The following is a 15017-nucleotide window of genomic DNA, read 5'->3' on the forward strand; positions in this document are numbered from 1 at the left end:
ACTGTAATATTGTAGATTTCTAAGCATAAAGCACATGTAATTATCACTTTAAGAAATTATAGTACTGGTTACTGTACAAGTAAGAGTTGTTGCACTCCTAGGAAGCTTTGTTTACTGTCTGTAATGTGATGTTTATCTCCGGCCCTGTTCCCCCAATACCTTTTACCCCGTTGACTGTTTTAGTGTCGATGAAAAGAAAGGATTTGAGAAGTTGTTTCCTTGTCTGGTTCCGAGGCACCAGGGAGGCAGGGCTGTGGGACAGCAGCTCGTGCAGGTCTGTGGCCTGGCACGCACACAGGAGCGGGTCCTGCCCCCGCCTTGGCTTCGCTTTGTCACCAGGAGCGGCGGGTGCAAAGGGGCTGCAGCCCTCCCCTGTCCCACCAGGTCTCCTGCTTGCCCATAGGTCTCTGCAGCAGCTGATGCTACTTCAGGTGCTCACGTGTGCCCACTGCTCTATAGTAAAGACAAGATGGCTCTTTTCTTAAAGTACTTACCTAAATTTAAAGGGAATAAGGCAGAAACAAAGAGCAATTGACTTCTTTATGCACAGGACCTTTCCTTGAGTTTTGTAAGAATGTTCTAGGTTATTTTCCTTTCCTTCTCTTCCTCTTTCAGAAGCAGGATTGGCTCAGGTGGTGTACATACAGCAGCTGAGTCTTACACTTAGTGGATTAGCAACTGTAATTTTGAAATACCAAATACAGGAAGAAAGCTAAATCCTGTTGTTTCACATGTACTCTGATTTGCAAAAAAGCAATTTTTTTTTTTTTAAATCTACGTAAAGTCATTTAAGCAGAGACAACACACTAAGGCCATGTTAATAACCTCTTTAAAAAGAAGTAGGCTTATTTTTGTTTAAAAAGTGTTGATGTGAACTGTGAACCTTTAAGTGCTTTAAGGAAAGGAGATTGCCCACCACCTAGTGTTAGTATTTTTGTTTTTATTTTAGTGCTGTCTTGAGACAGTATTGCATACACTTAACTTCCTTCCCTGACCCATATACTTGAGGAGTTGAAATCCTGAGCTCCTGAATATTGAAATTACTGTTGGTAAACTGACAGGTAATTTCAGTTGTGTTAATGGCATTTGACCTTTACAAAAATGCTGCTTTTGAATTCATCCCTTTCAGAGGGAGCCATCATGGTTGGTAACCTCTGCCACCTCTTTCTACCTTGCCCAGTATCCTTACCACCAGAAAAGTCTCAGCTAGTGTGATAAGAAGTTGTGATGTTCCTTTTCTGTTCAAGGTGTGAGGAGATCAGCCTGTGGTTTGTCCATCTGCCACACACCATTCTAGTTGCTGAATTGGATTACTTTTAACTGTGTTTGCAAACTCTTGGGGTGTGCGAGTGGTAGCTGTGTACGTTTTTGAACTGTATCTTTTCACTTTTGGCTGTTTTGTTGGGACTGAGAAGTCATTCAGGATGTTGTGGCTGTATGTTCCTGTGCAGGCTGCTCGGTGTTGGAACGGCTTCTTGCTGTCTCAAGAATGCTGCATGCTTCTGGATAGAACTTTGTGTCCCCCCAGACCAAATCCAGAGAGGATCCCTTTCAAATTTCATTTTAATGATTAAAGCCTGACAGTATTGGTCAGAATCTTGGGAAAGGAGAACACATCTTGTGGCGAATTAGCACTAAATGTGACTTCCAAAATCCACAGTAACTGGAGAGGGGTGGGGGAAATGACATGGAGCTTACCTCCACAGTCTGTTTTCTGCTCTTCTTCTAGTCTGCCTTTAAAATTTTATATTATTAAAAATATATTTAAAATCCTTAAGGTCATGAAATTTAGGGACTGATGAAACTTTTTTCTAAATCTGACCTGAATTCTTGAAGACATCCAACATCGTGGCTTGCTTTCCTTTTTTAAGTTTTCAAGTCATTCAGTACCTTATTCAGTGGCACTGATGTTAGGAGCAGATACTCTTCTTGATGTAGAAAAACCATGAAATGACAGAACAAGAATAATCTAGGTAGATCTGATGTAAGCTCCGTAAGAATATACATTAGAAGGAAACTTTTATGGGAAGGTTTTTTTTTTTGGATGTTTAACAATGGAAGCACCTAAAACTCTTCTCTCAAAGAGAAAGAACAACACATACATTGTTAGTATATGAAAGTCCACCTTATGTTCTCTAAATATGCCAGTAATTCACTAACACTGAAAAGAACATCATGAATTCTTAAACTCTGTTTTGTGAGTCACAGTGCAATAGTATCCTTGACTTTGATAAAAGCCCGTGAACTTTTGGAGATAGCTCTGTCTTGGCAACAGAAAACCTGAGGACTTTTACTAGTTCTGTATTTTGACCGTATTTTTCTAAGTAACTTTTTCAGTTATATTTATTCATCATAGTTTTTTTTTATATACATAGCATTAAATGTTTATACAAATATAGAAGGTGACTCCAAATAGTCAAAGGGATGGTGTCAGAAATATTCTGTGAATGTTAATAATCCTGTCATATCTAGTTCAAAGCTATTTAAAAGCTGTATCTGTATGGAGGCCTCACATAAACATAGGAATTAGAAAATACCAATTCTTAAAGGTGTTAGGTGTGTGACTGTTCATCTGTACCTACATGAGCCCTTTGGGATACCGCTTCTGAATGTTTCTTATGTATTAACCCCAAGTGTTGTTGTTGCTTCCACCCCCCATTACATGAAGTTTTATAGTCGGCATCACTGGATGAAGCTGCTTCCATGAACAGTGCTTTATTTTGCATTCCTCATATAGTCAGTGCTTCTGTAGATAGCAGCTGTCGAAGTAGCAGGGCACTTGCTTTCATTGGAATGTATTTTTTTTTTTCCACACATAGTCTATACAGAAACATTCCCTAGTTAGAAATGTTCTTCCATTATGGAAGTGTTAGTATTTTTTCATTTGTGTGTGATCTGGTTTTTAGCACTAGATTCCATTAAAAGAATACTATCATTAGACTTGGTCCTCTGACAAAATTACCGAGACCCCATTATGTTTGAATTAGGAGCGAGGTGGAGATGCTTTAGTCATTGCATATGTGTGCTTTGAACTTTCAGTAGGGTGAAGCAACCAGCCCACTTCTTAGTGAGAGTCACATCTGGTACAGCCACTCTGAGCCTGTGCTGAGGGCAGTTCCTGTGGACGCAGCCCCTGTTCCCTGGAACTGCTCTTCAGTTGTCTTCCTTGTGATTTGTAAGGAAATAAGAGCACACACAGCTCCTGGTGTGCCTTGCTGCCTTACTTGATTGGAGATCAAGCTGCATCGTTCCCGTGTGTAACTCTCGTGTTTCCATCCAAGTCAAACTTTGCATGGTGCCTCAGTAAGATTTCATGTGTTTTCTTCACAAGTTGTATTTCATGTGTATGAGTGTGTTTTGGACCTTCCCTCTGCATCTAAAATGATCACTCAGAAAAGTGGTGTGATGGTGGTACCAGTTTGTGAATGTGATAGATGTGTTTAAATGCTTCAGGAGAAAACTAACTGGGGCACAACTTCTGTTTTCTCCCTAACCATAAGTTTTGCCAGTCTAGGCCAAAATACATAAAATAGATTTACAGAATCTGTGCAGGTAATTTTCTCCTCCCTGGCTTTATAGAGCAAAACAAAGTTGAGCCTCTTTTCACTTTTTTTTAAAGTTACGTTTTAAAGTATTTTTGTCTTATTTGTCCTTATTTGACTTCTATTGCTTTGAAAACAAATGAATAGAAAAGATACACTTGGGTCATGGATTTGGAATCTTAAAAAGTGTATGAAACACATGCTTGGACCCAAAATTATGGCTGGATTCTCTTTACTTTCTTGTTACCTAAAAGGAAGATACATGTTGCTCTTGTCCTTGCGAAGCTTTCTCCCTAGAATTCCCACTGAGGAGCCTGGGGCTGTTCTCAGAGTGCTGCTGGCCGTCTTGTCACACGGGATCGGCTTCAGGTGGGCTTGGGTGATGCCACCATACAAGTACCATTCTGAACTGGTGTTTCTGTGGCTGTCACTGCTGCCTGTGCTGTAACGGTGGCAGCAGATACCTTCTGTCGTGCACTTTCACACTTTTCACTGCAGTATTACTGGCTAAGATTTCAGTTTCCAAAAAAAAAAAATAATTACAATCCTACATGTGTGAGGCTGATTTGTGGAACGGAATTGGTGGTGCCCTCTTGGTGAAATTTGTGCTTAAGACTTTGTAAACTCTGCAGTCTTGAGCAACTGATGTTTCTTTCACATGGGTGTATCTTGAACCAAGGTAAAATGATGCTTTTAGTATTAGTTTAATCACAACCATTTTGTGTGTACATATCTTCTCACCACCCTGCCTGGTTTATTTTGGCCACCCAGAAGTGTGTTTTATTGTGCTCCCAATTTGTGGTTACTTTGCTGTGTTACAAAACTAAATGAAAATACTTGCCACCTTAGCCAGGTTGAATTTTTTTGTGAAAAGCAGTGGTAATGTGTTTTTTCCTTTGTTTGAAATGTTACACTGAATGTTTTGTAGGAAGTTTTTTTTTTTACTGTGTTTTCAATAAAGTTAAAGTGCGATTCATAGTGGAGTTTTGATTTTTTTTTAAAATTTTAAGCAATGAAAGAAAATAATCTGTGGCATTCTAAATTATCCTGCCAGTAGCTGGTGTTGAATAGTTGCATTCCTCTCTCTTCTGCCTTCCTCCCCCAATTGCCAGCTATGATCTATGAGGTAGTTTGTTGTAAGCCAGATGTATCAACATGTGAAGATTTTCTTCTGATAATGAGTGACATAAGGGACAAATAGGTCGCTCTCCCAAGGAAGACTCTTCAAATGCTTGAAGCCAGGCATGATGGAACAAATGTGAACAAGAACTTTTTTCTGTTCAAGTGTTGCGAAAACTGGTTGCTGTTACCAGAAGAGAGATGGGCAGGATGGACTCTAGGACTGAGTGACATGATACAGATAGGACAGTCAAATATCTCGTGATGAATTGCCTGAGTAAAACCAAACCAACCTGTAGAGAATAAGTGGAAGATAAACATATCAGCAGTGTGCTAATTCAAATATTCAAACTTCATAACTGGTCTATTTTGAGTAGCTATTAACACTTTAATTCTCAATTCTGTCTACAGCCTCTTTGAGTAGAAGAGGTGCTGCTCAGGTAAACCTCTGGACTTGTGCTGGTTTTGGCTGGGATAGAGCTGATTTTCTTAACAGCAGCTGGTATAGGGCTATGGTTTGGATGTGTGCTGGAGACAGCACAGCGCTGGTAACACTGGGATGTTTTAGTCTCTGCTCAGCAGAGCTCACACCCCACATCACCAGCGAGTGGGCTGGGGGTGCATGGGAAGCTGGGAGGGGACAGAGCTGGGACAGCTGACCCCAGCTGACCAAAGGGGTATGAAAAAAGGTGGGGGAAGGAGAAGGAAGGGTGGGATGTTCAGAGTTTGTCTTCTCAAGTCACTGCTACATGTGGTGGAGCCCTGCTGACCTGGAGATGGCCAAACACCTGCCTGCAGATGGGAAGCAGTGGAAGGAATTCATATTCCTTGTTTTGCTTTGCTTGGGTGTGTGGCTCTTGCTTTACCTATTAAACTCTGTTTATCTCAACCCATGAGCTTTACTCTTCTGATTCCCATCCAGCTGCATGGGAGTGAGCAAGCAATTGTGTGGGGCTTAGTTGCTGGCTAGGGTTAAACCATGACAGAACTGTATAAACTTTTAAAAATTTCTGCTTTGGAACAGATAGACCAAAATTTAAGTTAACAGAAAACATTCAACTGTGCTGAAAATATTTCCATGTCTCAAAAAAAGCATAAAAGAGCTTATAAATGCAAAACTACTTTATAAAAAAGAAAACAAAAATTAGCTCAACCAACCTGCATCTGGATCTTTTCCCAGTTGGTTTCACTTACTAATATTTCTTTTCCTTATGACTGCTGAATTATATCTCAACTTGCAGCTCGAAGAATCTAGCTTTAAAAAAAAAAAAGTCATTTAGGTGGATGTCATAAGAACTCAATAGTTGATTGCTGAGCTGTTGAACCTGAAAAGAAAATTGCTTTCTGTTAGACCTGAAGTTACTTACGGGTAGTGCATGTGTGGATGAATTGAGAGTGGCTGGACACTGATAAGTTAAATGTTCTATGGAAACTTGATTCTATTTGCAGCTGGTGTCTGGTGCATAAAGGTTAAAAGCATCAGGTCCCTAAACTCCACTGATGGTCCATTATCCTTTAGAGAAAACTAAGGACTGAACTTTCCCCAGATACATATGCTATTCATACATGGGTGCAGCACAGAGGGTACAGCTGTGGTAGGGGAAGGTACAGAACTTGGCTGAGCATTGGTTATTTGATGGGAAACCAGTGCATCTGCTGTGGGATTAGTTAAAGGCCTGATAACCAGTGAGAGGAGAGGCATCTTAAGTGTCATCCTTGGCGTAGACTTTTGTCATCTACTGCCTTTAAACGTGTTACTGCATATTGCATGTAAGCCTAAGCAATCTAGTCATCATCTCTGAAGATGCTTCCATAAGTGCTCAGCAAAATAAGTATCTGAAAGCAAGGAATGCTTTTCTTTATCATTTCCTTGAGCACAGTTCTAACTCAAGGTCTCTTTCTTTGCTACCCCAGTATCTCAAAGTTCTGCAGGGAGTCTTGCAAGCCTTAGACTTGTCTTTTGTGACTCTGCTCATAAATGCTTTCAGCAGTTTCAAGGAACATTTCAACACCTGTACAGTGACCGTGCAATGTGAGCCCTTCTCTCCATGCCTTTCCTGGGAGCCAGAGCTTGATGGGAAAAGGGGCAGTGACCTTTTCAGGGAGCACGGGATGGGAAGGAAGAGGTGAGGTGGCAGAAGGGTTGTTGTCAAGGTCAGACAGCCTGATGGTACCTGAACACTTCCTTTTTTTTTTTTTTTTTGGTAGCTTTTCTGTACCAGGACAAGTGCTGCCTTACAGCTGTTATAGAGACCCTTCGTAGTGTATATCAGAATATTCAAAATGAACTTTTCTAGACCCAAAGGAATCAAGAGCCCAAATTCCACAAAGAAAACCCAACCACACAAAAAAACCCCAGAAAATCTGATAAGCTTACTTAGGATTTTGTTTAGGAGGAAATTTAGGAAATTCAAAGTTTAAAGAAATGAAAAAACTCATTAATTAATGTTGCTGTGTGTTTTGATTTTTTTTAAAATTGTCCATATGATGTGCAAGTAGGAAAGTGTCTTCTACTGAAACCCATAACGTTTCCCAATAAAGACTTCAGGGACAAATTTTAGAAGCTTCCAGGTAAGGAAAATGGTGAAAATAGTCATGTAAGGCAAGTTGTTTGCTTCTTGACCTTAAGTTTGAACCTGTGCAGTTATTTTTATTTTATGGCCCAATTCACTGCTAACTTAGACCTGTTTTGTGTTACTGATCCCTAACACAACCATATATTGAAAGGATGTATCCAGTTGTTGGTGCAAGTCCGATTGTTTCCTTGTTAGTTAATGCTGGTGTATCAATTTAACATAACTTTAAAAAAAAAAAGTCTTCTGGGACAGTGCATGTATTTTAACCACACTGTGATGGGAAGAGCAGTGGCCCCTTCCCTACCCTCTGGCAGAATTCCATGTCTAGCAAAGAGCAGATGGGTTATCTTGTGCTCCCCTCATGGCTTCACTGACAAGGAGGAAAAAAAAAAAAATCTAATTGTATCCCACGCAAACATGCACAATGACCTTCAGTGTTATGTGAAAAAACAAAACAAAACACCAAACCACCACCAACAAACAAAAACCCCAACCCAACCAAGAATCCTACTACAGGCCTCCTTCAGTATTTAGGTGTTGTGGTCTCCAAACAGTGCCAAGTGCCGGCGCAGTGGGCTTGCTGAGTGAGACAGGAAACACCACTGCACTGCACTGCAGTCAGGCTCAGCCTTTGTTGTAATGTGGTTGTGTATAACATGTATTTAAGCAGTAAGAGTCATAGTAAGTTTTATCTAAGTTGTTACCTAGGATCTAGCACTCAGTATACTCCACATTATGATTTTAACTGCTGCTACTGATTCCCTTTTAAAATCTGACTTCAGCAAATACAGGTTAAAATTATATGTAAGCCTCACGTAATTCCTGGTTTCTGTTCAACGTCAAGTCAGGGCTGATCCATCTGAAAACACTTTTGGTCCCAATGTATTCTTGGTCTTAATTTATATCTGTATCAAGCTTGAACAGACCTGAACAGTTTTTAGAAAGCAAAGGGGATAGAGAAGAAAGCTAGGATGGCCATGACCATGTTTTCTAATAGCCTCTCAGGACCCAAAATTTGAGGAAAAGCAACATTGTTTTAGCTCTTCTCCAGTGTCTTATTTCTGTTGATGGGAGAGAAACAGAGACAGCAAGTGGTCTGTTTCAGGGCTCGGCCCTTGTGAGCTGTGCTGTGACAGGCTGCTGAGGAAACTAGCCATGGAGCAGAGCTGAGAGCAGAGGGCAGGAGGGGCTGGCTTTGCACTGAGCAGGCAGTGCCCACCTTCTGCTTGTGCCTTTTGCCCTCAGCAGGGAGGAGGCCTCCCTTTGTGATCCTGAAAGTCCTCTCATGCAGCACCTTGAACAGAAACCGTAAAAATAGAGGAAAACTCTTGGGCCTGAGACAGTGATGTATGAAGTTCCCCTGCTGCTAAGATATTATCTTATTTTCTGCAGTGTATGACCTGACCCAATCTGTAGCCATCAATCAGCAAATAAAGTCTAAGCTTCAGAAGGGAAAAACAGTGTAATCAAATTTTAACCCCAAATTTTTTGCTAACTGGAAGTCACTGTGAACGATCAATGTAAACAGAAAGGAAATAAGCATTTTGTATCATTTGTGTTAACATATTCTAGGGTTTAGATATTAAATCCTGCTGTGTTTTAATGCATGACGCTTACCAACATTTTTTCCTAGAAGAGCTGAATTTATTGAATTTTATTTCTGAAAAAAAGATACCTCTGTATTTATGCCTGTGACTGCTTAAAACTTGAATAGAATGGCATGGACTGAATATTTGAAATGCTCTGTTGGTATGCAAAACTACATCAGTCATCTGAACAGCAGTACAGGACTATGATAAAACGAAACGATGAAACAAAGCACCGAGGTGAACTTTGTCCAGAGGGAGGCCTTTTAAAGTGATCTAATGTCAGCAAATTGCTTACTAATGTGTTGACTTATGGCAACCCTCAAAAGTAAAATGAAAAGGCTGGAATTTACAGCATATCAATGAATCAGTTTATAAGCTTTTACTGGTTTAATATCCTCCTAGTTTTGCTGCTTGGAGCTACTTCAAGTTAGCAACAGAATGTTTACCATCTCCATGTGATAAAGGAAGTCAAATGACTAAACAAATTCCAGGACCATTATGCTGTTTGGTGAGATTTAAGTTGAAATTGTTGGGAGAAATCACGTGGAAAAGGGAGGAAGAAAATAAAGTCAACTACATCATTTCACAATGACTTACCTCGCTTCCTCAACAATGGCAAGATTTTTAGCAAAGCTGGAGATAGTGTAATGCTTTTGGAAAGATTTAATTGCACCAATAAAAGACTATACCCCAATTAAATGACATACAGAAGTGACATTTATGGGTAGGATCAAAGAAATTCACTACCTAACATGCTGAAGCAACACTCTGCTTTTTGTGTATAGTAGTGCTAAAAAGTAGCCTACTTAGGTTTCAGTGACCTTTCTTATCTCCTTTGATCTAGATTATTAAAAATTTTAATGCTAGGTGTAATAAGGGCTACTGTAACACCTTGAAACAAGTCACATGTCCTTCCCAGGACTAATATTTTAGACCTTGCTTTTTATTTTATGATATTTATTTAAGCATATGAAACTTGCTGTTTAACCTTTGTGATCCTTTCAGAGAAGGTAGTTATTAAAAAATTAGATTTTTTTTTTTCCCCAGTTGTGATGCTATTTGATTATGGTAATGTTTAGGAAGTAGCATTTTAAAAGCACAGCACAAGTTTGAAAAGGAAAATTTTTTTTTTTTTAAAAAAGCTTTTCAGTATCTGGAAATGGACAACTCACTGTGAAAAATTTCTTTAGTGTTTTCACTAACACGTGCTAATGAACAGCAAGAAAATATCTACAATTCCCACTTGAACGCTGCTGAGAAAAGTATATATATCTTTTAATCACAGTTAGTACAGAATTCATCTAAACCTCGCTCATCCATATGAGAAGATTTTTATAAATTCATTCTTAACAGAAGGTGAAAAAACAGTGCCCATTTTGATATGTGCAAAATCCTATGAGAATGATTTCCTAATGCTGTGGACTATATATGGAGACTACGTTAAATTGAGACCTTTCCACATCTTAGAGTCACGTGATGAAATTTGGGCTGTCTATCAGGCATCTTCAGAAGCCCTCTTCAATTTCCCTTTACTGAGAATCTGTTTATAAACTAAGCACGAGCCCACAGAAAACTGACAGCCTTCTTGGGGCAGGAGCATACGACAGTTCCCCCCGTCTTCCATGCAGAAAGATCTGAGTGTTTTGGGTTTCTTTTCTCATCGTGCTACTTGAGGACAGTCACAATTGTTCATCTCTGTTAGCCAGGCTGTTTGGTAGCCTGGGCAATGGCTTCTATAGCCAAATGTGATCGTATGGCCAAACGTGATTGTTTATGGATTTGTTTCTCCTGTAACCCCTTAATACAATTCTATAGGAAAAGAGATTACTGTGATTTATGACAAAGAGAAGGGAAACACAAGGCCTCACAAAAAGGTCACTATTCTTGGCCTAAGCAAACTTAGGCCTTAAAACAAAATATGTAAATTATTTTCTTCTGTGTTATAAAGAGGATGGAATGGACAGACTAACAAATCAGTGGAGTGCCTCCAGTGCTTACGTGTGTAAGAAGTGACTTATATGAGTAAGAAGGAATAAAGCAAAAGGCGGAAAGCTGATATGCAGGAATTCTGATTTAAGGGAGCCAAATCAGACCAAAGAAACAGACCGAAGAAGCAAATGCAACTTACCTTTTTCTTAAGGAATTCCTTTCTGTCTTTTGGAGGCACTATGTTTCTTAGCTTTTTATGCTATTTTCTAATCATATATCCCACTCCAGGAAGCTTGAATTCTGTAAGACAATTTTGCTCAAGATGAGGAAATGCAAATTTATATACATCTACTACTTATATGAAACAATTGTTTTATACTTTATTTTTGAAACTTTAACTTCTGTAGTGCATTCACTCTGTCTAGTTTTCAATTATGTTAAAACTTTTAACACATTTGGAGCATTTAGAAATATTGTCCAGTGACAACAGCTGTAGCAGAAGTAAGGCTTACCTAACAGTGCACTTTATTTTAAACAAGCATTCTCTGTCATGTAGTACTCTGGTCTGATACTGCTTTTTTTTTCTACAAATAGGACAAGACTTTTTATCTGTAAATTTTTCAAAGGCTTTCAGACATGCCTGAAAAAATAATTGCAATTAAAATATATTTCATATTATCGGAACAGATGAAACTGGACAGATAACAGAATGTAAAAGCAGTTTACACATCAATCCATGAACAGTCTACAAGATGCATATTTTTATAATTAAAATGTTATAGGGAATTTTGGAAATCTCCACATAGCCACATGAAATTTCATTAATTCAGCTATTCCTACTTAGAACACAAATGTTTGTTACAAACCATGTTTTCCCATCTGATTTTAAAAAAGCTAATAAAATGGAATAAAGTGATTAATCATAAAAGAACCTTAAATTATATTTCTTACCATAAAAATCTGGAATCAAAATAACTTTAAGATGATTACATTTAATTAATTATGATATTCACTTAAGTAATTTAATTGAAATACTCTTGTATTTTGTGCTTGAATATTTACATAAAAATGTACACACTTTATGGAATACATGGAAACATGAAAGCAGCACCTGTTTTTCAAAGGGGAAAAAAAACCCAACACACCCACACCAATGGAACCTGACTTTAAACCATTCTAAAAGCTGGAAAGTACAAAAAATCCTGACAAGAAAAATTCTGACTGCCTGAAAGGTCATCAGTTTCTTCCTGTTACTACTGGAGTCTTTTGGGTGAAAATAAAATTAGTTTTCTATATAAATTACTTAGTATCTTCCACCTTAAACCAATATGTGAATTTTGTGTCAACACACAGAGTGGTAAAAGTCATGAAATGCCAACGGCTACTGATTGGAGGAAAAGATCATAAAACAAGTACTTAAAATGAAAGCTGATAATTTTTTTTCCCTTTTCCCCACAGAGATGTTAAACTTCAAGAAGTGATACACATCAAATGCAGCATTTCATGGACACAAAAGAGAAAGCATGTTCACAGGCTGCACGAAAACTTCACCTTTATCTGACCTAAATTCCCACCAAATGCTGATGATCTCTGTCCTGACAAAAGATACGGAGTGGGACAAAACCGGCAGTTGGCTCTTAGAGGAAGGAAAAACTGGGAAAGGAGTGAAAACCAGAACAAGTAGTGTGCACTATTGAGCTGGCAAACACAAAAGGATTAATGGTTAGCAGCCAGCTGAAGGGAAGGCTTTCAGATACAGTGGCTTTTTTCCCTTGAGGGAGGAAAGCTAACGAAACACTGAGGACAAAAAGAATTCCAGAGGCATTTCCCTTTTTGTGCCAAATCTAAAGTAACCTTTTTAATGAGTGCCGTCTTTTGCTCTCTCTTGTCAAGCTTTAGACTTTCAGGGTAGCCAGAAATTGGCAGAATGGTCTTTTGCCAGATCCATCCCACCTGCCTGTGGACAATTGTACACCTTCAGTTCATGTTGATGTAAAAGAAAGCAAAAGCCCTGTATCCAAAGCCTTGATTCACATCACAGACTTGGCTGCAAAAAGACTTCAAGAAAAATTAAAAGAACAGGCAGAAAAAAAACCACTCTAAAATCCACTGTGGAAAAGAACTTGCAAGCAGTTGGGATAATTCTTCTAATTAGCGTCATCACCTCTCTGAAGCAGCACTCCTCTTCAATCAGTCACTTGTCCTTTTTGATTAAAGTTTTCAAGATGATAGATGGGAGAATCTAATAAAGCATGATGTATTTATACTTATGCTATACACATGCATTGAATAAAGCTGTCAAGGTAAAATGCAAGCACTTCTTCAGACAACCTGAAGAAGTGACTAGCTAGCATTAGGAGCACACCTACTTCCATTTCCCAAATAGAAATAATGACTGAACTAAACTGCAATTAACAAAACTTGTGAGAAAAAAAAATATATCTTAGATCCTGTGATTAGTATTTACCATTCTGATGGATGAAGGCTGGTATTGTACCTAACAGGACTTTACGTGGAGCAGGAAACAGCCTATACCTGTGTGGAAGAACAGATGCAAAGGCTGATTGCTTTCTCTTCTGGTGCCATAACACCAGAAATGAACAAATGCCACCAACCTTTCTCTACCATGTCATGCCCAAAATACTTTCAGGGTTGGCCACTGATACCTGGGTCCAGCTATTAAAGGCTAAGTAGTGTCTTACAGTAGAATCTTTCCTTCCTTTCTTCCTCGAGGTAATGATTTTTAGCAGTAAATCTGGAAAAAATTTCCAGATACAGTTGCATAGTCTCCACAATTACACAGTTACAGACGTACCTGAGGTTGAAGTGCAAACTCTTCCCTACATAATGCACGAGGCTGTACGGAGCCTCCATGCTGTAGGGATCCCTGCTTTGGTTTTACCCATTCTTCAGCACTTAGTGGCAAGGAAGGAGGCTTAGCTAGGCCTAATTTCTGAGCTGTAGGCAGTAACAACAATAGATCAATGAATAAAACCCATCAGGATATGCAGACAATCCATTTTTGGCATGTGAAATTCATAAATGATGCACTTATTTAAAAATACTTTATATGGATACATCATAGAAAGCTATCATTGGACAAACCACTGGCACACAACATACTTTTTACTATTAATTAGCTATCCAGTAATTGTCAGAACCTCTTTTACATGCAGGATTTATGCAGGATTTTTTTTAACATGTAAACTTTAGTTTACCAAATAATTTGAATTTATTTGGATACCTTTTCACAGCTGCTGAGATGGGGCTTATTCATTATACAATGTAATGAAGCACAACAAAATTTCAAGTCATCAGTATAAACAACATCTCTGTTAGAATTCACTTGTGAAAGTTTCTTCAACACTGCATTTTTCTATTCTTAAAAATGCATAAAGTGGTATAATAAAAACTGGTACGAAATACAGAAGTATAATGAGACTGTAGAGGACTTGAGAGAAATAAAGAGCATAAAGAAATAAAGAGATGGTCACAAGACATCAGTGATAGTGCCACTGTGATACCTGAGCTTGTTGATCTCAAGCAGTAACTTTGAGGTGCCTTGCTGCACGTCCCTGTGAAACCTCTACCTTTGCAAAAAAGGAATCAGTGAAAAGACTTACAATATTCACTCCAGTCCTTGAAAATGGCAGATAAAGTCCAGTGTCAGTCTCTCAGTAGTAAAAAAAAGATGCTAGTAAATAACAAGGATCTATTCTTTGCTGTATCTTTGAAGATCAGAAGCAGCAGCTTGTGCAGACTAACCAAAGTCAATGGAGGAAAGTGCAAGATGTGTGTTATAAGCCAGTAACATGAGTCCACGATGAGGCCTCAGTTGTATTTGCTAAAACAATAAAGGCAGAGTGACACACAAGTCAGAATGCAAGCTGATGATTTCTAGATGATAGTTTTAATTCTAAATGGGAAGGAAAAGGTCAACTCTTACATTCATACTAAAATCTTTGCATAAACCAAGTATTAACAAGGAGCAGTTATTTGTTCTGTACAGGCTTTCACAACTCCAGCAGACAGCTTGTGCATCCAAACCCATTATGTTAGTGAATCACAAAGAGAAAAAGAATCCTGACAAATGAAAGGAGGAGGGTTTGGTTGTCCACTTGCTCAAGTACCTCATTATTAATTTTTGAGACAAAAATTCTTGTCCTGAGCTCATCCATCTTCAGATGTATATTGTTAATAATTTAAAATGTGCACAAAACAGTCTTTGATCTTTTTAAAGAACTATTGTCAGATACTAAAGG

The 15017-nt window shown here is 38.6% G+C and overlaps 1 protein-coding gene across 1 annotated transcript; it reads right to left on the bottom strand.

The window, feature by feature from the left end:
• Positions 1–4692: 4692 nt before the first annotated feature.
• On the bottom strand, positions 4693–13713 carry RNF32 (ring finger protein 32; the record flags this gene model as incomplete). The annotated part of the gene is given in 11 exon segments (XM_008943080.1): positions 4693–4720; positions 4722–4822; positions 4824–4934; positions 5820–5904; positions 5906–5928; positions 5930–5986; positions 10955–11035; positions 11037–11055; positions 11268–11395; positions 11834–11866; positions 13571–13713. Coding segments are annotated over 11 exon segments (809 nt in total), but the record flags the coding sequence as incomplete, so codon positions are not given.
• Between the last annotated feature and the right edge of the window lie 1304 nt (positions 13714–15017).

Source organism: Merops nubicus, unplaced genomic scaffold (assembly GCF_000691845.1).
Source record: "Merops nubicus isolate BGI_N331 unplaced genomic scaffold, ASM69184v1 scaffold20376, whole genome shotgun sequence".
Classification (NCBI taxonomy): Eukaryota; Metazoa; Chordata; class Aves; order Coraciiformes; family Meropidae; genus Merops; species Merops nubicus.